Here is a 27,283-nt window from a genome sequence, read left to right as displayed (position 1 = left end):
CCTTGTTTGATCTGTATAAAGCCTCTTCAGCAGACTTCCGATCACAGGCACCAGCGTACCAAGGCTTGCAGTGAATGTCTGCTTCCTGTGAAATGGAGACCATTACTAAGCATGAGATGGTCCTTCAATAATACGGCACCTTCTGTGCACTGAAAACATAGTCCCATTTTGCATTACCAAACTATAGGTAGTTTGCATTACTTAACTATATTTGAACCAACAATTTGAAAATGAGTTCTCTGCTTCTTTGATCAATCACAGGATTATATAATTGATTTTTTTTTTTGGCCTTAGTACTTGAACATTATTATCAATCAATCAATCAATCCTGCAAGATTCCTAAGCCATTTATTCCTTTCTCCTAAAAAGTTATAAGCTCCCTATCACGATCTTATTGTTGTTGCTTTGTGGAGTGCTTTCTAATTTCCAAAGTGTTTTTACCAAGTATGATCTTACTGGATTCTTTTAACTACTTTGAAGGCAAGAAGGATACATGCTATCATTCTTCTTTTACATTTGAGAAAGCTTAGAGAGACTTGCCCAAGGGCACACAGAGTTCTTTCCCTTTTTAAAAAACTGCTGCTTTATGGGTTTTAATATCATATTGCCTCCACAGATCTATTCTGCGAAAATTACACAGTTTAAATAGAATATTTGTGAAAGGAAGAACAATAAAAATAGCACACTTCTTTGCTAGTTTTGAAAAAACACAAATTATTACTTAGGGCATCCAGAATACAAATTGGAATACGTGGAGCAGGGTCTTAATCCCTGAAAACAAAATGCATTCTGTACCTATTAGCAAATGACAACTCTCAAGCTGACTTAAAAGATAGTCTGTCCTCAAGCTTCACCCTAAATTCCTTATAAGAAGACATTAGAAGACATTCCTTTTCCTGCAGTTTAATGGTAATAATAAGAGTTCATTCATACCTGTTCTGACAAATGAGGGTTAGATGAAAATAGGCCATCTACAGTTGGGCTTCCTCCTTCTGGAAATCCTGGAAAGGATTTGAAAAATCAACAGGTCTTCATTGTATCTTGAGCAGTTAAGTGTGCCTATACTCCAACACTGTGCTAGAGCTAGATGTTGCGGGGGACACACACACTGAAAAATCACACACACACACACCAAAAAATCCTTAATAGCAGTGGTTCTCAAAGCATGGTCTGAGGACATCAGGAATCCCAGGATTGTTTCAGGGAGGTTGTGAGGTCTTTTCTAAACCCATATCTCTGTGAAGCGCCATTTTCTTAGTAAAGTTCAGCTAGAAAAACACTGCAACAGCTTGAATACAGAAGCAGATGTGAGAATCCAACTGTCTCTGTTATTCTAGGTATTAAAGAGATTCTTAAAATATAAAACAATGCTACTCTTCCCACTAAATTGTTTTTGTTTGGAAGATTTTTCATAAAAACATGTTATGTTAACATGTAATGTATTTTTTGAGTTTAATATTTTTAAATGAAAAATATAAGTTTTAATTAAAATAGATTAATAAATCTACTAATTAAGATTTTATTTTAATTGTCCACTTTTAATTAATACATTAAATATCAATGGAAAGAAACATGTGAACTAAAGTTCTTTGGGTTTGCAATGATTTTGAGTGTTAATGTGGTCCTGAGACCAAAACATTTGAGAATTGCTGTCTTATGGCATGAAATTCCTCAAGGAGTTTATAATCTAAATATGGGACACACAAAATAGGGAAAATACTTCACTGCATTCATTCATTCATTCATTCATTCATTCATTCATCATTGTGTGCCTGCCATGGATCAAAACCTTGGGGATAGATGTATAGATATATCAAACAATACAGCAAAATGCCCTGCCCTTAAGTTTTAATGGAGCTTAAGTTTTAATGGAGTGAGTGAGATAGACAATAAAGACATAAGCAAATGTATATACAATATCACAGAGTCATAAGTATATGGAGAAGTACAGGGAAGGGGGTTGGGGACTAGCCTTGGACACACAGTATGTTTAAATCGGCTAGTCAGGAAGGCTTCATGAAGAGACACTCAGGTAAGATCTGCAGGAAGAGAGAGGGTAGGGGAGGAAGCATGTGGCTGTCTCAGGAAAGAATGTACCAGGTAGGAGTGATAGCAGCACACTAGGGCCTAGCATATTTGAGGGATAGACAGGGAACCACTGTGCCTGGAGTGTGGAAGGAAAAGGAGAGACCAAGGGATGGAAGACAGCAGGTAAGGAAGGGAACAGATGTGTAGGACCTGGTGGAGCTGTTAGCATGACTTCAGCTTTAACAAATGTGGTATGGGAAACTTTTGGAGGGTTTTGAACAGAGTAGGAATGTGATCTGTCTGTCTTTCAACAAGGTCCCCTGGCTACAGGGTTGGAAATAGATCCAAGAGAGCAAGGGAAGAAGAGAAGAGGTCAGTTTGGTGTTCTTGCAAGCCCAAGCAGGACATGATGGTGGCCCAGGACAGATGGCATCAGTGGATGGTTGGACATCAATTATATTTTGAAAGAATAGCTGGAAGGTGTGTGAAGAAAGCAAGCAAGCAGTCCTAGGGGGACTCTAAGGTTTTTTGTTTGTTTGTTTGTTTGTTTTTTAATTAGAGCAGAGTAGAACAACTAGAATTGTCCTTTATTAGGAAGGGAAGTGTGTAGGAGAAACAGACTTTGGTGAAAGTGTCCTGGATGTTTAAAAGTGACAGCCACCATTGTAACAGGAGTGAGCAGTGATGGCTTGGTGGGCTCAGCCAGGTGGGCGTGAAGGAAGGGCTCATTCTAAGGTAGGAATGGTACTCCTGGGTGGGAACAGCAAAAGAGAGTGGGTGGTCAGGCTCTTCCAAGGCACACAGTACAGTATAAGTTGTGGTTGGCGGTTTCTGCAGGTTAAGTAGTTGGGGGTGTTCAAGGCTGATGTTTGCTGAGCCTTGAATTAGTACCAGTCCTGTTCTGTTTTCCACTTCCCAGCTCATTTTGTCCTCATGTTGGCCCATTGTGGGAGGAGCTATTAGACCCCATTTTACAAATAAGGCCTTCCCTGACTGCCCATCCAGAATAGCAGACTTCATTTCCTTCCTTACTCTTTGTGACCCTACCCCCTGCCATCTTGATTTCTTTTTCTTTATAGCACTTTAGCATTTGCCTGAAATTATATGATTTATCTAGTTGTTATAAGGGCAAGGGTTTATTTGTTTTATTCAATGATGTATATACCCTGTGTCTAGAACAGTGCCTGGCATGTGACAGATGGTTAATAAGTATTTGTTCATTGAAAGAATGACTTAGGCTGAAAAACAATAAAAAGTATAATAAAGCTTTATATAGTGAAAAATAAGATTTTTATAGCCAAACCATTTGCAGTTGATGTTCAGAATTTAAAAAGATATATACATATATTTAGTTTAAGTTTCATTTATTTTTAAATTTTTAAAAAAGATTTATTTATTTATTTATTTATTTATTTATTTATTTATTTATTTATTTTAGGGGTACCTGGGTGACTCAGTTAAGTGTCTGCCTTCAGCTCAGATCATGATCTCAGGGTCCTGGGATAGAGTCCTTGAGTAAGGTTCCCTACTCAGTGGGGAGCCCCCTCTCCCTCTGCCCATCTTCCTGTTCCTACTCTATCTTTTTCTCTCTCTCTCAAATAAATAAATAAAATCTTACAAAAAATAAAATAAAGATTTATTTATTTATTTATTTAGAAGAGCATGAGTCAGGGGAGGGACAGAGAGAGTGGGGGAGAGAGAACCCTCAAGCAAACTCTCCACTGAGCATGGAGCCCAGCATAGGACTTAATATCAGGACCCTGAGATCATGACCTGAGCTGAAATCAAGAGCTGGATGCTAAACCAACTGAGCCATTTAGGTGCTCTTCAAGTTTCATTTGTTGAAGATAAATTTAAAAATCTAATTGAAACCTAAAAATCTGATTAATGTTTAAGATAAGTGCACATAAATTGTTTATTTATAACAATCACTCTCTTTATTTAAATGTACCACATCCTGCTTATTTTGGAATATTTTCCTAATGACCCATGCAAGGTAGGGTTTTGTTTTGTTTTGTTTTTCATTTTTCCTCCATTGAGTAGAAGGCAAATCAAAGTTTGGGCAGTTATGTTCTACAAGACTGACTTCATATATTTTTAGGGTGAGGTACTATTTGCTTTGGGAAAATTATCCAGAGTATTTGTCAAATCTTTTTTTTTTAGTTTTTTTTTTTTTGTTTGTTTTTTTTTTTGTTTTTTGTTTTTTGTTTTTTGAGGGAAAGAGAGAGCATGAGCAGTGAGGAGGGGGCAGAGGAGAGGGAGAAGCAGATGCCCTGCTGAGCCTGATGTGGGGCTTAATCCCAGGACCCTGAGATTATGACCTAAGCCAAAGGCAGACGTGTAACTGACTGACCCATCCAGTGCCCCCCAAATCTTTTGGGGGTAGCTTTTAGGGATATATTTTATGAGCATCAAAATGCATTTTAGATTTAATTTAAATAGCTATCATTTAAAAAAAAATAGCTATCATTTACTGAAGACCTTCTATATTCAAAGCACTATACCAGGTACTTAATCTCCTTATTTTGAAAAAAGTTGTACTGTTTTTATTTAAAAATTAAGTGTAAAAGATGACCAATATGATCAGTAAAATATTCAATCAATATTTAAAAAATAGAAAGTAAAAATCACCCCAAATTTATTTACTTTTGAAAATAGCTCTATGAAATAAATACTCTTGGCTCCACTTAACAGGAAAGGAAACAAACAAGAGAGGAACTAACATCCTCCAGCTGGAAATGTTGCTCAGAGAGGAATATCCAGCCTTACCCACTATCTGAATATGCTTTTCGCGACTTCATTGTACTTACTTGGCAGAGGTATGGGTTTGTGATGGATTTGTCTGAAAGGAAGAATTTTCATATTAATTAAAGGGCAAAGCACAAGATGAGTAAGTTCAACATTTTACTTGCAGTGAAGATACTCTGAGCAGAGCCACCACAAAGGAATTAACACAAATGACCAATAAAACATATCTAAAGATAGGAAAGGCACCAAAGTCTTCAACTTAAGTAACACTGTCCCCTTCAGTTTTTAAAAAGGAAGAGACTTGATTAAAGTGTTAGATTTTCGTTGAGACCAATACTTAACCCAAATATTAGGTCTTTGTGATTCCCAGCAGTTCTTTTAAAGTTTTCACCTGCTCAACACCTTTTAAAATTTAATGAGCACTGGGTATTATATACAACTGATGAATCACTGAACTCTACCTCTGAAATAGTAATACACTATATATTAATTGAATGTAAATAAAATAAAATTAAAATTAAAAAATTTAATTGCAATGCAATGAAATGTCAGATTTTTATACCAAGCACTATAAACCAGTGTCACTATGTAGTCTAACAATAAAAGTGTCAGGAAACTTATTTTTAAAAGAAAGGTTTCTTACTTCTGGGTAGGAGGAAACATTGATGATTGCATATTTTCTTGTCTGTGACTAGATGTTCGGTGGCGTTCAGCAGGTATAGGTTTTTCTGCATTAAGAAAATTCTCGTATTAGGCTAAAATGAAATGTCTATCTCCATGTCCAAACCCAGCAACACCAACTGAGGAGACCAGGATTTGGTTTGATGTCTTCCCATGAATATGTCTTTCACCGGGACACTATCTGTTTCTGCATCTGGCGGTCTGGTGATGTGTTTGTACTATTAGGACCAGGACTCCTCCCCAGAGGCGTTACAGGCACATCTTACCATTCTGTGGCAATATACGTGGGGACTGAGCCTGTGGGGTGGACCTTTAAGCGTGTGAGTACAGGTGGCAACCTGAAACGAACAAGTTTGAACCACACCGGTATCCCCTACACAAATGTTATAACACCCTGGAGTATCTTCATTAGTCATAAGAGGTGGTATAAGTAATTTTTACTGATAAGAGGTACATATCAGAGTTTGCAAATAATCTACTCTTTTAAAAAAGTTAATTGAACAAATTCAAGGTCATCCTTATAATAATGTTAATCTCACTTGCGTTTCATTTGTTTTTCTGAGTGGAAGACGAAAGGGTGGAGTTATAATCAGTATATAGGGAAATGGGTATAACCTGAAATGTAAGAAATTTATATTGAACGCAGTGAACTTTACTGCTGAACCACTGATAATCTGATTATAAATCACTTTCATGCTTATTCTACCTCAAATTTGGTTTGGGGTTTGTCAAATCTGGATATGTCTATGGGTATGTGTCCCACATGGAAGAAAGGTGAACTCTTGGTTTTCCATTACAGGAACTCAAAAGGAATAAAAGTAGTGCAAACTCAAAGATTCAAATAAATGGTAAGATAGACTTTGGAGTTTCTTGTATTGCAGCAAAATTCAGAAGCCTTGAATCCCTTAAGAATGTTTTAAGTCTGTGGCAAGTTTCTTTGAACAGCTGTGTGAGATGTTTTGTTCATGACTTTACAGCTTAAAACAATTTCAGAAGGCAGAAATAGTAAATACACTTGATTCCTACAGCTGCTGAGCTTTGACCATCTCGCTTTGCCTCTGCATCTTGGAGGCTTCCTTCCTAGGTAAGAAGAGGCTGCTTACCCACATTGGGTTTGGATGATGGTTGCCTCTGTTCTTAAAACAAGTCACAAAACAGATGAAATGCCAAGCTCTTGCACTAGGAGCCCTTTGGCAGTGTGGACACCCAAGCTGCGTGGGGGCATTCACAAGCTCTTTCTCTGCTGGATTTCAAAGTCCCCTGAAGCCAATGGAATCTGCACGAGGTTGAGCTTATTTCCTGCAGAGGCTTACCCTAAGGCTCCACTATTATTTGAGCTCACTGTTCAACAAGCATGGAAAACTGTAAGGAATGGAAGGACAGCAAGACAAAAGCATCAAAGGACAAGCGGACAAAAGCATGACACCAGAAAGGCAATGATATCTCTGAAATAACCTGGAGGAGAAAAGATGTGGGAAATAGATGTAAAAAATCCCCAGTGGAGCAATTAAAGCAGACAGGCAAGTTGTAGAACACATTCAGAAAATGTCCACCAACCATCACCAGAGAAACCAGGACATTTTATGTATATGTGCCCATGTTAACTCAGGAAATGGTGAGAACACTCACTCAGCTTTAACATTGGGTAGCTTCAGTTGTGAATTAGATGAGTTCAGGACTTTAACTTCCGTATAGTGCTTTAAGTGTTGAGATTATGGATCATTCTTACTTCTTTCTCTTTTTTTTTCTCTGGTATTTTTCAAATATGAGTAATTTTCAAATGGGAAAATTCGAATTAAAAGAATATATATTAGATTTTTAGGATATGATAAGATGAAGGAAAACATTTGGAGATGTACTAAAACAGACATTTGAATTCAGAAAAAAAATTTTGAAAACAGCATAAGAACTTTTTCAAATAAGCAGATTTTTTAAAATTTCATTACCTGAACTAAGCTATTAGTTCTAAGAAATGTGAATAGCTCTGAATAAGGCCTCATATCTATGTGAAGTGATGGTACTGTTTCTAGCAAGTCATATGTCTACAAACAGGCAGGTTTGGGGCATATAAACTATAGCCTTGCCCCAAAGACACTGGACTGAAAGCTCAGGTCCTTACTACTCATTGCAAAGTGAAGGCCATTTTGTTATTGCCTTATAAACAGTGAAAGCAATTTAGAAATACACTTATGTACAAATCCTTAATTAAAATAACTGTAAGAGGATATATTCAGCCTTCAGAATAATATAGTTTACCTTCACAAATGCTTGAGGCATTCTGTGTAGAGGCAACTGGAGTCTATTTAAAAAAAAAAAAGGCAAGGATATTCAATACAGTAGAATGTGGAAATAAATGTTAAAGAGATATAATTAAAATAAATATTTAGGGAGAACATTTCTTTGATCATAGCTATTCTTTCAATCACAACAATAAAAAACACACAGTTCCCAGACCAACCTTTCCAATAAGTGACAATGGACTAGGGACTTCCTGGCTCTGTCAACAGGGTTGATGGATACTGTGGTCCCCAGTAGCTGCTGGCCAGTAGGTCTTGCATAGTGGGAAAGTGTCACCTGGCTTTGGTCTTAGGGCTCCACCTCAGTGTTTGCTAAATGACTGTAAATGTCAGGTTACAGAGCAGGTACTAGGTCCAGGTGGGCTTCCTCAAATAGTGGGCTGGCCCAGGTTCCCCGAAAATTCTGGCCAGAATCTGAGGTTAGTCAGGCCAATGTGTGCCTGATACACCATTAGCTCCCAGACCAGCAGATGGAAAGCAGACACAGGGGCTCCCTGTGGGGAAGACAGATGTCAGGGGAGGCAGGGAGCCTGGCTTCCACCTTGGATCTGCCGCTCACACTCAGTGAAGCCACCCTGGGTCAAGTGAGGATGAGCTCCTCCCACGCAGCATCTTCCCTGGCTAACCAAGAACACTGAATTTCTCTTGGGTAGTCTGGGCAGCAATTTCAGTTGCTAAGATTGCTGCGTTCACCTTATCTGGAAGCATTGTCAATTTTAAATAAGAGAACAAGAATAAGCATTGCAGGAGATATGAAACACATTTAAATGCAAAATTAACTTACTGTCTTCAGTGGTGTAACTGGTTTTTTCCTGAGGGATAAAAAGATTGGGCTTTGTTAAAACATAACAAAGATAAAGTAGAGCTGACTACTTATCATTTTACTTTCAAATCTAAACTAGAATAATAAACATGGTATGAGTGTGTTGAAAGACTGTCCTTGAAGGCCAAGGGGGATGGAAACAGGATTTAGCTGTGATCCTCCTAGCTTCAGATAGGGTCCATGGACAGATGGCAAAGAGTTAATTGGGGATAAATAGGAGCGCCAGTTGTCAGGGAGTCAGGAAAACAATTCTCGTTCCAGTTCTGCTGCTGATTACTCTGTGACATCAGGCCTCTTTCTCTTGCCTGTAAGGCTGGTTGGAGCTTTAGTTTCCTCATCTATAAAATGAGGACTAGCATCAGTATTTTCAAGGCATGTATGCAGAGCCCTCCCATCCTCCAACAGCACCCTCGGGCTATAGCCCAGGGCCTCGGGTGGAGATAGGCGGACAGCCTGGCGGGTGAGGCTACCGCAGGCACCTCCCCTGCCAACTGCTGCCCTGCCTCTAGTGACATTTTCTACTTGACATCTGCCTAGGATTTCATCCCGAACAGAGAAATCCAAGACCAACATAAATGTGAAAACCTTTGTGATCTCTGGTCCTGAAGGGGCTTTTTGAGCTAATGTTCTGGTTTGTTTTGGTAGAGACTGTAATCTCATACTGTAAGGGTGTATGCTTCTCTTCTGTGTTTATTTTAAAGACACTCTCACCTTTTCTCTCTCTCACTTTGTTTTTGGCTGAGAGCTGGAAGATTGGGGGAAGAACACTAACAATTCTTAAGTGCCTGGCACTGGGTTAAGGCTTTTCATATGTTATTTAAACCTCACAGTGACCTCTAAAAATGGCTATTATTGTTACATTTTAGAGATTGGGAAACTGTGGCTCAGAGAGTTTAAGTAACTTACCCAAAACGATAAAGCTGAGCCAAGCGAGAAGTTTTGGTTAAACCCTTGAATTTAAGAATGTCTTTGCTTTGGGGTGCCTGGGTGGCTCAGGAGATTAAGCTTCCTGACTCTAGGTCTGACTCTTGGTTTAGGTGGTGATCTCAGAGTGATGAGATTAAGCCCTGTGTTGGGCTCCAAGCTCAGTATGGAGTCTGCTCAAGATTTTCTCTTCCCCTGCCCCTCTATACCCCCCTATCTCCCGCATGTGCTCTCTCTCTCTCTCTCAAATAAATGAATAAATCTTAAAAAATAAAAAATAATGTCTTTTTTTTAAAATAATGTCTTTAAGTAGAATTAAGTTTATAATCATGCAGGCCAGCTTTGCACATATTTAAGCATACTTTTAAACTAACCTATTGAAACAATATAAAATTATGGGGTCCCTTTGTGATATTAACATATTATATCTCCTAACAGTTTACAAAGCTCTTTTAAATCCAATAAGAAAGAATGACTCTCTTGTATCACCTTTGAAAGGAATCTCAGCAGTGTGGCCTTGATTGAACAACCCAGTGTATGCTGTTGGGTATGTATGTGTTTGTTTATAGCTCACTAACTACTTGAAAGAGAAGTGGAGGAGTCGAAAGTAAAGATGAAACTTGCTTATGGGTCTCAAAACTATTCAGATGCTGGAGCTTCTGTCTTACAGAACACAAGTCAATTTAACTAAAAATTTAGGAAAGGAAAGACTGTTAGTCTTAATTTCAGCAGGGGACCCCTAGTCCGACTTGAAGCATGCCATAGGGGTAGAGAAGAACAGGGCAGCGGGGTTTCATTTCTACATCTTTTAGGAACACACCTATTGTAATGTGAGGTACACCTATATCTGTGCTTGGGCAGGTATGCTCTTCTGGATGGAAATAGCAGAAAAGCACCCACTTCCCCCCAGATTTGCAGGCTGGACCCCTTTGTGGATTCCAGGTAGGCCCGCCCACAACAGTGGTGGAGACCATCCACTCACATCTCACAGAGCTGTCCTGCACAGCAGGTACTCACCCAGCCCTGGGCAGTGGGGATGGTGCAGCAGGAGAAGATGACTTAGCATCCCAGGCTCCACTGTTACGACCTGCACAAACATACACACAGGTCAGTCTCCAACTCCTGAATCTGAGGCTTATAGTGACAGTGAGGCTGGCCTTCCTGATAGGCTCAGAAATACCGGCACATTTTTGGGTTTCTTTCAGTTAAGCATGAATAGGTGGTTATATGGATGCTATTGGGGAAAATCTGTAGACAAAGGTGATATATATATATATATATATATATATATATATATATATATATATGATGTCATATATATATGACGTCATCATATATATATGATGTCAATTTATAAGCTTGGAACCAGAATGTGAATTAGGGACTCCATCTTGACATTTCTTTTTTTTTTTTTTAATTTTTTATTTATTTATGATAGTCACAGAGAGAGAGAGAGAGAGAGGCAGAGACACAGGCAGAGGGAGAAGCAGGCTCCATGCACCGGGAGCCCGATGTGGGATTCGATCCTGGGTCTCCAGGATCACGCCCTGGGCCAAAGGCAGGCGCCAAACCGCTGCACCACCCAGGGATCCCCCATCTTGACATTTCTAAACAACTTTCTCTTTTCTCCCATGGGGCAAGTGCAGAGTCCCCTGATTCTGCAGGTTCAGTGAAAGGCCCACAAGATTCCTACAGGAAAGAGCCAAGAACACACATGTGCATCTATATACACTGCACAGCTGTGCACATCAGTGGTGCCTAAGGATGGAGAGACACAGACCCACCACTCCTGCTACATGCCTATAGGCATTGCTTTTCATGATCACACAGACTATACACATAGGTTACTGTACACATAGTAACCTCACATCCAGAGGCTGTTCATTCACCTCTGAATTCTCAGGGCCTTTGCCCATTGCACTGATAGAAAGATTGAGACCAATGACAAGCTACTGCCCAAATTGCATCTTCCAAAGCCACAGAAGAGACCCAGAGCACCTTGTCCACTGTATCTCATTTCCCCTCTGGCTACCTAAGACAGAAAGCAGACAGTCACAAGGGAAGAACCGAGAGATAGGCAGAGCTTCACCACCAGACAGAGCAGGCCTGGAGGGGGAGAGCCAGATGCTAAGCCTGCTTCTCTCAGTGTCTCCTGCCTGCCTCCTCTCATGCTGATGCTCACCTTCCTGGACACTATGGCTCGTTACTGAATATATTGAACCGAATATAATATTTTATTAAGAACCTACTACATTTCTAAGTCTACAACTCCTATTGGACCTACAGAGGATACTCTGTAAATATAGGTTGGACGTGTCCTCAGGATGCATTATTTTAGTTTGCAAGATAAAGCACATATAGCTGAGCACTGAGGAAATAGTCATTTACTAAGAATTATTGAGAACCTGGTATGTGAACAACACTGTGTTAGGGGTTGTCAAAGAGGTAGAGAAGCAGAACTAGGCCTCTGTCCCCCCAGAACTTATACTGTGAGGACATGCACACACCATGCCACCTCATCTGACAGAACCGCCCATCCAAAACACAAGAGCTTCAAGAACTATTACAAATAGAGGTCATAAAACTCATTCTCATGTATTTTACTAGAGAGAGGCCTTCAGGCTTTCACTCAGTGCCCATCCACTCCTCTTCTACATATGGTTCTCACACAGGGCTAATTTCCATGAATGCTTATAAATGAAAAGAACAGTCAAGAGTGCATAGTGTTGACTCTCTAGCACTCCATAAGGAAATGGCCGCTCTATGTGATTCTCACTAAGGTGCTACCCGACCTTGATGTGACTTTTGAAAACATATAGAAAAAGAGACTACATTTGGAATTTTTAATATTTCATGTGACAATAAACTGAAATGTCATCTGGACTATGAATCCAACTGTGTTTCATTGGCTAGGGTACCAAATGGATGCTGTTCTTCAAATTCTTAACACCTGATTAACCCTATTAAAATATCCTTGGCTACTCATAGATTTTGATGGAATATTTCAGGGAAGGGGAAAAAAAAAACCTTGTCTGAAAAATGAAGAAGTAGAAAGAAGGCCTAAGTCAGAATTTCCTCCCAGGGGTTTTCCCTCTTTTTCACTGCCAAGGGCTCCTTTGGCTTGAGTACATTGTTGTCATATTTACTGCCTAGTTTCTCTACTAAGCTTCCCTTCCCTTCATATCTTCAAACAGTCTGCCAACATGTTCCTTCCCGCTTCCTTCCTCATAAATCACTTCTGCAATAAGAGAGGGAGAAGCATGCCGCTTTTCTCTGTGGTGGTAGTATGAGTTCTGGTAGAAAACCGATGGTGTCTCATCAGGAAGACAGGGTTCTAGCTATTTCTTGGCCACCAAACCGGCTAGGTGTTCCTTTACAAACTGACTGGGTGGCCACTGGTGCTCCAGTGTCCCCCACTGTGAAATGGGGACACAACCAGCTACCTTACCTAACTCAGAGTTATTGTTGTAAGGCAATGGGAGAACTTTGAAATTGTAAAGAATCAGCCAAATAAAAACTAATATTGCTGGAAAGGAACTGAAAGTATATGAGGTTAAAAACATTATGCTAAAGTGAAGAGAGTCAGACGGGGAAGGCTTTATACTATATGACTCCATCTATATGAGATGTCCAGAAAAGGCATATCTATAGCAACAGGAAGCAGATCCGTGGTTACCTGGGGCTGGCAGTGGGAAGAACATTCACCAAAAATAGGCATAAAGGATCTTTTGGAGTTGGGGTGGGCATGGAAATTTTCTAAAACTGGATTGTTGTGATGGTGGAAAAGCTCGTAGATGTAATGATTTATAAAAATGCCACATTATAAATGTAAAATGAGTTGAGTTTTATGATGTGTATGTTATAATTCATTAGGATCTCAGTAAATGTGATTATTGCTATTTTTGTTTTAGCATCTTGTTATCAACCACCACAGTGTCTCTGGGTGCTGGGCACTATGCCGGGTACTTTAAATGTGCCGTCTCTAAGCCTCCCATAACATCATGTGGAGCAAACAGAGGCTCAGAGAGGTTAAGTGGCAGGGCTGGAGTTGAACAGCGAGGCTAGCTGAGTTTAAAGCCAGTGGACATGTTCCTCTCCAACCAATGCCTATTAATATTACTCTGGGCTGCAATTTGGCAGCTCAGATTCACTTGCTCTTTCTACCTTATGTGGGAAAGATTAGTGAAACAGAGCGGTGTTTTTGTGAATGCCCACGGGAAGATGAAAATTGACTTTCTTATTTCATAGGCCAGTCACCTTCTCTGCTGCTCTGGGCCTGAAGTCAGACCCAGGGGCATAGCTGGGGTAGGACAACCTGGTCCCTTCTGTGACCGGGGTTCTTGCTTTCTGGCAAAGCCAAATTCTTGGCTGTGACACTCCAAAGAAGAAACTGGGAATTTGATAAACGGAGATGTGTCTAAAAGTATAATAAAAGAGAAAAATCAGCTTTGTTTTCATTGTATTGAGCAAAAAATGATGTTAATATTTGCACAGCTGGTGCTTACCAAAGTTTCTCAACTGGGAAAATGACCTACTCGTAGTTTTTCCTTCTACTGCATCATTCTCTCTTCACTCTTGCATGCAATGGTGGCAAGTTTCCTTACCCGTAACAGTCTCAATGCTGGAATAGTAAGCCCTTAGGATTTTACTCTCTTCTAGATGTTCTAGAAAACCTATTATTATTAGTGGGGCTTGTCCACCAGCTGGAGTGTCCCTTACTCTCAGACCCTGCATGAGTGCTGCCAAGTAAAGAGATCTAATTTAATAGCTTCAGAACAATTTGGCTTATAGGTAAAATTCAGCTTGCATATTGGCAGGGAACTGTAAATTCCCAAACTCCCCCCACCCACCCACCCATTTTAGGAAATGAGGAGAGAGAACACTTTTTAAATGCTACCGACTTAGAGGAAGTTCAGAAATGCATGCCCTGTCTACCCACTTCTGACAAAATCTACAAATAAATTAGGGTCTCCACAACTTTCTTCCAAATCACATTTAGAGATAAATCACTAAAACACTTCAGTCTTTCTGTTTGTTTAAACCAGTGCTTCTCAACTAGGAGTATTTGGTACCCGCCCCCTCCGTGGGGAGGGTGGGTTACCTTTGGCAATGTCTGGACACATCTCTGTTTAGCACTACTGGGGAGGGGATGGTATTGGTACTTAGTGGGCAGAGACAGCCAAGGATGCTGCTAAACATCTCACAGTACACCGGACAGCCAGGACAACAAAGAATTATCTAGCCCCAAATGCCAGCTGTGCAGAGGTCAAGATACCCTCAGTTACATTAAAACTCTATGCGGAAAGGAAGAAACCACTGTCTCCTGGGATGGGTCCAGGGCACTCCTCCAGACTGGTCATGAATCAAGGCATGCGAAACAAAGGATTCCAAAAACTGGCAAACAGAGCTATCAGTTTAGGAGTGGGATTCATATATGTTTACTCAACTTAACCTGCCCTGCCCCTTCCCCCGCCGCACGACTTAGGCACATGTGCCATTTCCTTCTTCAGAGGAGGAGACTAAGAAACAGAGATTGATCAGCTTGTTTGAAGTCTGGCACCTAGTGTGCGTCAGAGCCAAGATCATAATCCTTTGGCCTTGGAGTCTGTGTGGTCCTGAAACAGCGCTTCTCCATGTGGAACATGGAGCAGAAGCAGAGACTGCCACTGCACCTAATCCTCTGTGTAATCCTTGGCAAGCGCTTTATGAGCCATCAAAGAGCCAAAAGCAACATCCATTAATCAGAGACCAGTGTTGTGGTGTGCTGCTCTGACAGAAATGCAGATCTGAAGCCTTAGCACTTTCATGATGCCTATCTAGCACTGCCTGAAGTCTTTAAAGGCTAGTGGAGGGTTATGGAAAGACACAGGCAAGTAGTCTGGTTATTCCTTTTGTAAAAACCATCTCTGAAGACTGTTTGCATATTCAGAAAATCATTCTAACTGTTCAGGTTTGTCCCTCCCAAATTATCTCACTTCCTTCCTCCTCCTGTACTTCTTCTCTTGCATATCCAACAACCATATAACCAGGAAATTATTTTTTTGTTCAGATTTGGTTTCTTCTGATGCCTCTAGTATTAAAATATAGTGATACTAGATTAACGTAAAGTTAACGAATAATAAATTCAACGGGTTAATGCCCCGATGATGGCACCATGTAGTTCTTCAAATACGGCCAGTACTGGGGGACACATTCACTCTCAACCAAATGACTAAACCACCATATCAGCACCTATTCTGATTCAGGTCCTGTATAACCCCTGGAAGCACATCTATGAGCAAGACATGGAGCTGAGGATCTTATAGAAAAGACAGGCAGAGATCTCTGGGGAGATTAGAGATAAAGGGGCAGGGCAGGGCACTATAGGGGATACCAAAGGGATCTACCTTCTTTGTGAGGTCAGGAAAGGCCTCCTGAACATGTGAGATGTAAGGCAATATCTTTAAGGAGCTTGTAATGTACTTTTTTTTTAAGATTTTTTATTTATTTTTTCATAGAGACACACACAGAGAGAGAGAGAGAGAGAGAGGCAGAGACACAGGCAGAGGGCGAAGCAGGCTCCATGCAGAGAGCCTGATGTGGGACTTGATCCAGGGTCTCCAGGATCACATCCTGGGTTGCAGGCGGCGCTAAACCGCTGTGCCACCGGGGTACTTAAGGAGGTTAGACTGAGACCCAGCGTAATTAGAGAATAGGAATGGGCTGAGTGTAGATGGGATGAGACTTAAAGCAAAGGAGAGCTCTCTGTGGGCTGCAGAAACCACAGGTTTCCTAGTGGAGAGACCTCAGGCTGGGCCTTAGGTAGGATTTGGTATCATAAAAGTGAGAACATAAACAAAGGCCAAAAGGTACAGGCTGTTTGGAGTACCGGGTGTGTTTTAGGAAGAGGTCTTTGCAAAGTAAGAAGAACATTTTAAGATGCAGACACCAGAGATGATTAAATTGTCATTGTAAAGGAGGTCCTAGGCCTTCATTTACATTTTAGGGAAAGGTTTTCTATTCTGGTAATAACCCTTCTTCCAAGTTATCAGGAGTCAGGTGTCACCACTTCATCTGGGACCAAAGTGACCTTGCCATGACATTTTAGGTTGCTGCATTGACATTTGTTCCCAGAAGTTAAGATGAGCTGGATATGGTGGCTCTGATCTCTTCTCCCTACACATAAAGAGCCTGTGGGTTATGAGAGAGAGAATAAATAAGACAAGAATTTGTGAAGAAGGTGAACAATTGCTCAAGAAATGAGTCTGTGGTCTATAAAAAAAAATAACCTCCTTTCATTTTCCTTCAAAAAGCACATCCCTAGAAGCAGAGCTCAGTCTCCTAGTATGTGTTCAGCCTTCAGTGCTGGGAGGGAAGGGAGTGTGTGTGTGTGTGTGTGTGTGTGTGTGTGTGTGTGATAGATATGGGTGGAGCTGTGAAAAAGAAGGGAAGGCTGGAGAGGAGGCTCCTGTGCTTCTGTGCTGGAACAGGGTGGGGTGTGGGTGCCACTCAGCATCACAGGCCTTGGCCTTGGGGCTGCCAATCTGTACAGCAGACAACTAGGAACCACTGGGTGTTCATGGTTTGGGTACAGGTGACATGGCAAAAACTAACTTTGAAATGGAATAAAACTGGCAACATTTGGAGGCACTCAGAAATTCATCTTAATGACTGAAGAGAAAGCCTACAGGCAAGGGTAGAGATTGGCTAGTGCACTCTTGAAGATGGGACATAGGACATGTGAAGTGACAATGTAAAGGAAGCCTAGACTACAGTGGTGTCAACTAAAATGGAAGAGCAAACTCAGGAAAAAGACATAGCAGGCTCTGGAAAGAACACAGGTCCTTGGACATGTGGCCTGTGGGCTGACAGGCACAGAGGAATAGGCCTGCCCTATGGGTAGGGAGGTGATGAATGCATTGAGCTTGAGGCTGTGAGAATGTCAAGTTGTTCAGAAGAGAAATCAGGTCAAAGTTAGACACCAGAGAGTTATTGGCTTAGACAAGAGAGGTGAAACCAGAAGAATAGATGAACCTCAAAGACATGAAAGATATTCTTTCTTGAGCACCTGCTGTGCCATGTACTGCATTGAAGCTTTCCCATGCACAATTCCAGAATTCTCCTGTCACAGGTCAGGGACTCTTATCTCCATTTGCAGAGGAAAAAATCTGAGGAGTGGAGATCCAAAGGACAGACCCAAAATGGTATAGCTGGCAACTGGGAGCACTAGGATTCCAATCCGGCTCCATCTCGTCCAAACTCAAGGTCTTAGCCACCACACTTCTGGAAGAAGAGTAGAGGGCTGAGGACCCAACAGTGCAAACACCCTCAGTCAGTGCAGGGGAGGAGGAGAAGCCAGTGAAATGCCCAATGAGGTTGGAGGAAAGCCAGGACTTGTCTAACAGAGGCCTGAAAGCATGGGGCAGGGTCCCTTTGACACAAGTGCCACCAGACAATGCATGAAGATGAGGACAAGGCCTTCTGTCACAATATATTAAGAAATTTGGAAAAACAAGTGACTATTTCTTAATATTTGATCTGAGTTGTTTATCTTATTTGGAATAGACTGGAAAACCAAACCCCCAAACAATCACTTCACACACAAAAACCCGAAACACCAAATCATGCATATACTTTACCTGAAGCTGTCCCTGGAGGAGAGGCTGGCTTTGAGGAGTTACTTGGCTTGGTGGATCTATTCACCATGGGAGCTTAAACACACAAATATATACATACATATAACAATCATAGATATGGTCTATTGTGGGAGATTCACACTTAATGGAAAAATGCATTGTGGAAATAGTGGGGCAGATCAGGGAATTTGTAAAGAATGGGAAACCCACCTGTTAAATATATAAGCCATGAAAGAAGCCTGAAGAAACTTCTTCAGAATAAATATACTAATGATAAAAGGGATAGTCAAATTATTTTATTATCGGGATTTTGTTAAAATGAACTCTGGCTTGGAATTTCATTTGCCAAACTGGTGGTCTAGTTGATGAGAGAGTTTTGTTTTCTTCATTGAGAGAAGTGTATCAAACCAATAGTGAAGGGAACAAATTCGCACCTCCCCTGCCACATGCAACACAGACGATTTCTCTTGGATTTTATGGGGTTTGGGGGTGGGGAGCAATTTCTGGTTTCGTGGTGCTGAGTGGCTCAGGAATTCAAATGGGTCTTGAAGCTGTTGGTGATGTTCAGAGAGGCCAGTAGAGGGTTGCTACAGAAGGGTAGAGTAAAAACTGATTATGACAACTTGAGAGTTGAGTTTGTTAGATGAGTAGGCATCGTTTCTACAGGATCCTATCCTCCGCAGCAACTAGGTCCACAGTGAACATGTTACGCTGCACTCCTGGCCTGAGGGTAGATGGCACTGTCTTTTAAAGAGAATTTGTCTTCACACGTGTTATTCCATGAAGGGTTTACAACCAAAGCAGTTCCCATCACCTAGATAGCACTACATTTCAAGAGTCAGGACACAGAGAGGACTTCGCTTTCTCATTTCTTCTGTCCTCCGTGGACATTGCTCTGGTGCAATACTTTTGAGGCCAACACTGTGGCCTGTGGCTCTGCAAGGATTGAGTTCTATGAGAAATCCATTCTAAGTGAGGACAGTCAGTTAACTAAGAACCTAGATGTTTTCCTAATTTGAGCTGGGAGGATTAAAGCACCAAAGTGGATGGAGGCAGAAGGGTGTGACAGAGATGGGTCTCTCGCAGATGCTCTGCTCCACCCAGGGAGGCAGATGCCGCCACCATGGAGGATAGAGGCCTGGGCCCCATGCATTGTGCACCCCTTGCTGCTTGCTACCAGATAATCTCAGACACCCCCCTCAACCACTAAACATTTCAAGTGCTTAAAACTACAAACTCTTGCCTTTTTCTGCCGGGAGCGAACTGCCTTCTGTGGGGTGAATGTAGTTCTCATCTCCATCCTCCACAGGGACCACATAATCCACCTGGAAGAAGTACAGAGGTGAATGAGGAGGGAGCTGTCCACTCTGGCCAGGTTTATTATCTGGGAAGGAGTTTTTTTCTTTTTTTTTTAATACCTTTATTGAGATCTAATTCAGATACCATTAAATTCCTCTCCGTGTAGTGTAGAACTTGGTGGGTTTAGTGTATTTGAAGAGTGTGCAAGCATCACCACAATTTAATTTTAGAACACTTTCATTGCCCCCAAAAGGAGCCCTGTCACCTCTCACCTACCACTTCCCCAACCTAGTCAACTACTAATCTACTTTCTATCACTAAGATTTTCCCATTCTTGGCATCACATTAGAAATGGAATCACATAATGTGTAGTGACTTCTTTCATATAGTGTACTAATTTCAAGGTTCAAACATGTAGCATGTTAGTACTTCATTAACTTGTGTGGCCAAATAATATTCTGTTATATAAATATACTGCATATTGTTTATCCATCTGGTGGGGGACATTTGGGTTGTTTTCACTTTGGGGGCTATTATGAATCATGATGCTAAGGACATTCATGAACATGTTTTTGTGTAAATGTGCATTTCTCTTGGGAATATACTGAGTGGTGGAATTGCTGGGTCATATGGTAGCTCTCTGTTTAAGTTTGAGGAACTGCCAAACTGTTTTGCCAAAGTTTTCCATTCCATTTGCACTCTTTTCCATTCCTACCAGCAGTGTAAGAGGGCTCCAGTTTCTCCACGTCCTCACTGACACTTGTTATTGTCTATCTTTGAATATCGCTATCCTAAGACATGCAGTGGTATATAATTATGGTTTTGATTTGCATTTATGATGGTTAATGATGTGGAGCATCTTTTTTTTTTTTTTTAAGATTTCATTTAATTTTCATGAGAGACACAAAGGGAGAGGCAGAGACACAGGCAGAGGGAAAAGCAGACTCCCTGCAGGGAGCCCGATGCAGGACTCCATCCCAGGACGTTGGGATCATGATCTGAGCTAAAGGCAGACCCTCAAACACTGAGGTGGTGCCCCCCTTTTTATACCTCCTTTAGATAAAAGCCTCTATGACTTCTTTGCCTATTTTTTAGATAGGTTATTTGTCTTTTTCTTTTTTGTCTTTTTTATTATTAGGTTGGAAGAGTTTTTTAAATGCTCTGATAGAAGCCTCTTATTAGGTATACAATTTACAAAAAATTTTCTCCCATTCTGTAGGTTATCTTCTTACTTTCTTGGTGGTGTCACCTGCAGCACCAACGTTTTGACATTGTGAATCCCACTTTATCTATTTTCTCTATTGTTGCTCGTGCTTTTGGTGCTATATGTAAGACACTCCTGTCTAATGCAAGGTTGTAGAGATTTATGTCCTTGTTGTCTTTTAAGAATGTTATAGTTTTAGCTCTTACATTTACATCTAGGATCTATTTTTGGTGAGTTTTTTTTTTCTATGGCAGGACATGGGTCCACTCTCACATTTTTGCATGTGGATATAGTTATCCTGGCACAATTTGTTTAAAAATGATTCTTTCCCCACTGACTGGTCTTGGCAACTTTGTTAATAATCAGTTGGCCATAAATAAGGGGAGGAAGTGATTTTATATTGATAGGAAGCCAAGGAGATAATCAGATCCCAAATGTGGTTTTTTGCAACCCATCTTGGTGGGTAGCCCAGATGGCTTCTAGAGAAACAAAATCCAAACATTTATTGGCACTTATTAGCAAGTGCTCATCTGAGTACTTTACATGTGTTATTTCACTCAATCCTTACAACAACCCAATAAGGTAGGTGCTACTGTCAGTCAGCTCCACCTCAAGAAGAAGAAACTCGAAGAACCCAAGGCATAGAGCAGTCGAGTAGCTTTCTCATGTCCTAATAGTTAAAAAGTAGTAGAGCTGGGATTCAAGAATCAGTTCAAGGATCCAGTGCCCATACTCTTATCCACTACATTCTAGGACCTTCTTGCCTTCCCCTTCTCTTTCTCCCCAATTTCTACCCTCTCTTCATTTAATTGCTATTGCTCATCTCTTTCTTTACCTCCAAATCTGACTTCTGTGACGTTGGGCAAGTTTTTCAACCCCTTTGCACCTCATCTGTTCCATTTTATTATCTATAAAATGGGGATGATAGTACCCATTTCATGGGGTTCTTGGGAAGGCTTGATGGGACAAATATAAAGCCCTCAGAACACCAGTTGATTTCTAGCACTCACTAAGTGCCAGCTACTCTTGTCCTTATAGCACAAATGCTTCTTCCTCCTACGTTTCGTTCCCTTCAACTCTCCAGTTAGCCTGTACCCCCATACTTTTCCTGTAATTTGTACAGCAGAGCTAAATATTTTTAGTTATTTATGCGTGCTTGACTTTTCTTTTCCTATCTGATGGTTCAGGCAGATCTTAATGTTGGCCTATTTTTTCTTTTTTAACCTCTTTCTTATCTTGACTGTCCATCTGCCCATTCCAGAATGCAGCCTCCTCCATACTTCTCCTTTTCCCACTGGTTCATACGTGCCCCAGCCACCTCCACAAGGCTGGTATTAGCAAAACTCTGCGTCTCCCCACAGGGGTCCACTGTCAGCTGTTCACGGAAATGGAGAGCCTTATATAACGTACCACCGTATTCATCCATATTCTGTGTCTGAATTTATATCTTCATATGGATTTGCCAAGTGCTGAAAGAATTTACAGTGAGCCCCTAACAGCAAGTCTCTGCATCCTGTCTCCTGCTCAGCTTTTTCCTGCCAGCCTCTTCTCACCCCAAAAAGTCAGCATTGCCTCTCAGACAGACAGACTGAGGGCTGGCAATACATCCTTTCTCTCTCTGTCAGCTGCCTCTCTGACTTAAATGAGCCCTAGCATAGAAGTCAGAAACTAAACCACTTCCAGACGCAGGCAGGAGACAGTTATGGGGACGGGTGCGGAGGAAGGATGCATGCACACCTTATATGAGGGGTGGGAACTATGACCAGTGGAAACAGGGGTCAGGGATTGCCATGAGGCTCAGCTGCTTTCAGGCCACGACTGGCCCAGTGTTGCCAGGCTTTCAGTTTTCAGGAGAAGCTAGAAAATTGGATTTTGTAAAGAATCTAGAACATGCTTAGAAAGGAATATATGACACATGGAGTGCTTCCACGTATGAGGCACTGTATTTAGTGCTGTATATATGTTCTCTTACTAAATCCTTAAAGCAACCTAAAGAGATTAAAAACTGAGGCTCAGAGAGGTTATCTAGCTTGCCCAATGTCACACAGCTAGTAAGGGTCAAAGCAGCAATTTGGGTCTAAACACTGCCTCTATCTTATTTAAAAGTTTCTCTTTTCCAATTCCTGCTGGGCTACAAATCATATTAAGGTGAAAATGTAGGTTGTTGTACAACATGTTTATACATTATAGGTTTTGTCACCTACAGGCATTTAGAAACAAGTTATTTCTTCAAAAGCTGTGGTAAAATTATGTCCAGTCATATTTAAGAGTTGCCTTTATTGTTATTTTGCTTCTGAGGCTGTTCAACTTGTAGGGTTGTTCTAATGGCTAAGTTTGGGGGCTTGCCTTTGTCCTTATTTAAAACGCAAGGACCTCTGGAGCCACAACAGATTTAAGCCTTATCAGTCATTCCCACCACAGTCTGAATGAGTTTATTGGTTCCTTTTCAAACGGGAGCTATTCCATAGGGAGGAAGACTCATAAAACCTGGATGCTGACAGAAGAGAGATAATGAGCTAAACCCAGGATGGAGTTCTGGACAATCTGCAAAGGTGAGTCCCTGGATAGTAGTGGCTGAGGTGCCGGCTCCTCCATAGGTTGGGCAGGGCCTCCCTAGGACAAGCGGTCTCCATCATTTGTCTGCCCACATACCTGTGCATCTTATAGGAGAAAAGTGGAGAAGCAGAGAGAAAAGAAGATAGAGGAAAGAAAGCAAGACAGACAGGGCAGAGAAGCAAAGGACAATAACGATAGGGAAATCTCTTATGGAGGAAGAAGATTGGCAGGAAACCAAGGGCGGGGAGGGGGAGGCTAGTAAAAAGGGCACAGATCCAGTACTGGTATTACCCACGGAGCATGGGAGTGAAAATCCTTAAAATAAGGCCACATATGCCCTTTTTAGGGAGAAAAAACCCCTATTGGTTTACCAGTGGAAAGTTAGAGGGACGGGTGGCAAGTGCTGGGCGGGAGGGGGGGGGGGTGGACATGGAGGAGGAAGGCATGCCAGAGGCCAGACCATCCAGGCCCTTTCCCCCTCCCCCTGCATCCTGCTTTCCACTTCACTTCGCAGCAAAGCCTGGGGGACAGATTTATGTTACCTCATCCTCAAGTTCCCTGGGTTTGGGTGGGACTTGAGGTTTCTGAAGAGAAGTCAGAGCCGGCAGAGTGGAGGTCAGCCTGGCTTTTGCTTTTGGCGGAGGCCAGTCGGGCTTACTGGGAAGTGTCATGCTGATGGGCGGAGACTGCCTCTGGCTTGACCGATTGTCTTGAAAGGAACAACAACAAAGTAGAAGATGAAAGGGGCTCTGGATCATTCCCTGGGCCAAAGAATAAAACCACCACCAGCATCTATGTAGTCACAAATGATTAATCAGGGCATCCCTTACAAGTGTAAAATGGCATTTAGGCAAAAAATTTCAACTCCCTGTTGACTTACATTATAAAAACCAACAGAATGTCCTCATCAAAAAACATCCTCCCAGGGGAGTGATGGAGACCCACCAACTCAGGAGACCCAACCGCCTAGCACTCTGCCAAACACAGTGGATGGGTGACCTTGGCAGGGAAGCCTAAGAGGAGTGTGCTCCTCAAAGGTTCACTTTGCTCCATGAACACTTATGGGCAGTGATCCTCAATCTTCCTTACACACAAGAACCACCTGGGGAACGTTAAGAAAATGCCAAGGCTCAGGCCCCACCCCAGACACACTAATTTGAACTTGAGGGGAAGGTCCTGGCATTATAGGTTTCAAAAGTTTTCCAGCTTTTTCTAAGTTGTATTCAGGGTTGCAACTACCCATCTGAGTGAACCTACACGTTCTTCCCCTCAATGATTTCCCTCAAATCATGGCGTGCCCGTGAGTTACCCCTCACTGGGGACTGTGTCCTAGGCATGCGTCAGGGAAGGAGCACAGGATCCAAAGTCAAATGGCCTTGAGTTGGGTCCCCTGCTCTGCCTCTCACTGTCTGGGCTCGTTTGGACTAGTCATTTATTATTCAACCTCTCCAGGACTCACATTTCTCATTTTTAAAGTGAGGATCCTAATAGCCATCTTAGAAGGGTTTTTGTAGGGATAAGGAAGAAAGCAGTGGAAACAGTGTGTCTGGCAGAGTGGAGGCCTAACAAACAGGACTAAGACACCAACAGGACCCAGTGGAGGAGTGAGGCAATGGAGCCTGTACAGTGGAATCTAAGCATGGATTCAGACTGATACATCACAGGAAAGTCTTATCATAGGACTAGCCTGGAGTCCTCACCCTGGGAACAGCCCAGGCACTCACACTGCGTCTGCCCCGTGCTTGCTGGGCTTCTTGCAACTGCCCCACCTGCTCTCCCCGTGGTGCCTGCTCCTGCCTTGTTGAAGGGTGTGGTTCACTGCATCATGTTTTATCCTTTACCTGTTTTCAACATTCATGATTTAGGAAAGATACCTTTCCTCTTTGAATGGGCAAGCTTTCTGTCTGGGGGTTCCATGGCTTATTGTGAGCAGCTGACTTGTGTGGAGGTGGTGAGAGTGAGAGGCGCCCACCATCTCGCCACCCCAGCTTGCCCCCCTTCCCTTGTGGCAGGCTGAGCGTCCAGGGTGTGGGGCTGCCTCACCTACATACTCGCCCCTGGTGAAGGGCAGGGCTGGGTGAACGGTTCTTGTCTCCTGCTCCGCAGGTGGCGGCTCGTAACTGTCGTCCCCAGTCTCCTCAGCAGGTAGCACGTACATCTCTGAGTCCGAGTGCTCATCTGGGTGTTCATAGTCGCTGTCCTGCAAGTGCAGACCCCATGCTCAGTGCCCCATCTATGTTCAGTTATCAGAACAGCTCTGGCTTTACGAGGTGGGAACTGCTCCCCCAGTGTAGGGACCAGAGAGCGAGGTTTGGAAGGGTTGGCTAAGCAAGGTTGGGCAGCCATCAGAGGCAAAGCTGGGGTTGAGGCCGAGCCTTTCTGCCTCCAGAATTTATCACCTGAACCACTATCCTGGGGGAGCATGTGGGCCATTTAACAGGAAGGGTGGCTGAAACTCTGTGTGTCTGCAAAGAAGAACAGTCGGAGATAAAATACATTTTTAAAAAAACAGAAAAGGACCCAATAAAATAGAAATAACCAATAGGTTTCATTTATCATGAATGCTGACAGTCGAGGGAAAAGATTAGTAAGGAGAGGGTAAGGGGCTGCACAGAATACAGATACCTCTGAGGAGATGAGGTTTGTTTGTTTTTCAACGGAGCTGGCAAGCTGTGGGGGCTAAACTTTCTATCTGACCCAGAATCCATTGTCTTCATTTTTGTTTTCCTTGTTTTTGATATAAATTTTATTTAAGTCTATATTAAAATGATTGAATATTGAATATTCAATGTATATTGAAAATACATCAACACAGTTCAAAAGGATGTAAATCAAGTCTCCCTGCCTCTCAGTTCCTCCCCCAGGGCACAGTTCCTAGCTTCTTGTGCATTTTGTTCAGGGATCACTTAGCTAATACTTCACTTGTACATATATTCATGTGCAGGAAATATTTGATCCAGGACTTAAGAGGTCCTTGGCCCACACTGCCTGACACACTGTGAGATGCTCACACGATTCGCCCATGAACACGCAGGGCAGGAGCACAGTATGGCAGCAGTGAATGATGAGTGAGGGAGTGAGGGCTGCTCTTCTCTTCAGTCTGGGGGTGGGGGTCGGGGGGTGGGGTTGGTGAGAGGGGAGTTGTGGAGTGAATAGGACAGGGACGGAGAAAGGCTGATGAGAGAGCTTTCCCCAAGCTCCCTTACCAGCAGGTAGGGAGACTCAATAATCTATCCTGACCAGGAATATGAAATTAGGCTAAATAGAATACTGGTAATGGTGATTATTACTGTAACTGACACTTCTATGCACTGCATACCTCAGGTGCCCCTTACCACGATTGTAGGAGTTTTTTTTTTAAGTCCTCAGAGAAAGTGAGGCATGATGAGTTGAGTAATTTAAGTCTGCGATCTGTGTTCTGGAGAAGCCGTAGCTGTTCCCCGACCACCTGGGAGGTGGAGTGGAAGCAGAAGGGTGGCTGGGGATAAGAGCCTGGCTTGACAAGGCTCCTCCCACCCAGCCTGAGGCTGTTGGGACCCCCCTCGTCCTGGCCTATGCAAGGACATGGTCACTGTTGTGGCAGCATCCTAGGGAGACGTCGGTAACGTGCTGAGAAACGGTTGCTCTAATAACCATCTGGAAAGTGAAAAAAAGCAGTAGGCACCCAGACACACGGGCCCGGGTGGGAGCTGGTTTGGGTGTCCCACTTTGTCTCAATTGTCGTGGAGCAGGCACCGGGCTTCCTAGACTTGATCACCTGGAGGCTGGGGAGCCATGTGCATCCTGGGGGGGCGGGCACGGGGGTCCTACAGCCCCTTGGGCAGACTGAGATGACCAGGCTGGCCGAAGGCGCAGAGAAGGTAGAGGTAGAGCGACTTCACATCAGCTGCTCCTGGCAGCCCAACGCTGACACTGGGCCACCTCCCAGACCATAAGCCCCATGAGGACTACTGGGCTGAGACAGTGTGTCCAGGCCCCAGCATGCAGTGAATGAATGAGCTGAGCTGAACCCCGGGCTCTGAAGGCAACTGAGGAGGAGGACGTGGGTGCTCGGAAGTGCTGAGCTGCCCCTTCATTTGGAAGGTCTTTTCTGTGGGAGGCTACTTTG

General features: G+C 42.5%; 2 protein-coding genes across 4 annotated transcripts in view; one reads left to right on the top strand and one right to left on the bottom strand.

Annotated features, from left to right (window-relative positions):
- The window catches only part of BLNK (B cell linker), a 77,156-nt gene that overhangs the window by 7,623 nt on the left and 42,250 nt on the right, over positions 1-27,283 (bottom strand). For both annotated transcript variants that reach the window (XM_077878188.1, XM_077878189.1), the window contains 11 exons: positions 25,219-25,375; positions 23,718-23,884; positions 19,360-19,441; positions 18,120-18,191; positions 10,519-10,588; positions 8,539-8,566; positions 7,714-7,756; positions 5,420-5,504; positions 4,839-4,870; positions 934-1,001; positions 2-85 (listed from right to left, as the gene is read on the bottom strand). In XM_077878188.1, coding sequence (XP_077734314.1) covers positions 2-85; positions 934-1,001; positions 4,839-4,870; positions 5,420-5,504; positions 7,714-7,756; positions 8,539-8,566; positions 10,519-10,588; positions 18,120-18,191; positions 19,360-19,441; positions 23,718-23,884; positions 25,219-25,375 — 888 coding nt within the window. The remainder of the gene's footprint in view (position 1; positions 86-933; positions 1,002-4,838; positions 4,871-5,419; positions 5,505-7,713; positions 7,757-8,538; positions 8,567-10,518; positions 10,589-18,119; positions 18,192-19,359; positions 19,442-23,717; positions 23,885-25,218; positions 25,376-27,283) is intronic.
- ZNF518A (zinc finger protein 518A) overlaps positions 1-27,283 on the top strand; it is a 109,251-nt gene that overhangs the window by 58,505 nt on the left and 23,463 nt on the right. Inside the window, exon 6 of one of the 2 annotated variants that reach the window (XR_013368159.1) lies at positions 23,088-23,171. The exons of the other annotated variant lie outside the window; for it this stretch is intronic. The gene's annotated coding sequence lies outside the window, so the exon portion shown is untranslated. Of the gene's footprint in view, positions 1-23,087; positions 23,172-27,283 lie in introns of those variants that run through there. 2 annotated transcript variants of the gene reach the window in all.

The sequence above is a fragment of the Canis aureus genome, chromosome 29 (assembly GCF_053574225.1).
Source record: "Canis aureus isolate CA01 chromosome 29, VMU_Caureus_v.1.0, whole genome shotgun sequence".
Classification (NCBI taxonomy): domain Eukaryota; kingdom Metazoa; phylum Chordata; class Mammalia; order Carnivora; family Canidae; genus Canis; species Canis aureus.
Note: the sequence above shows the minus strand (reverse complement) of the source record. Positions and strands in the feature narration are given on the sequence as shown.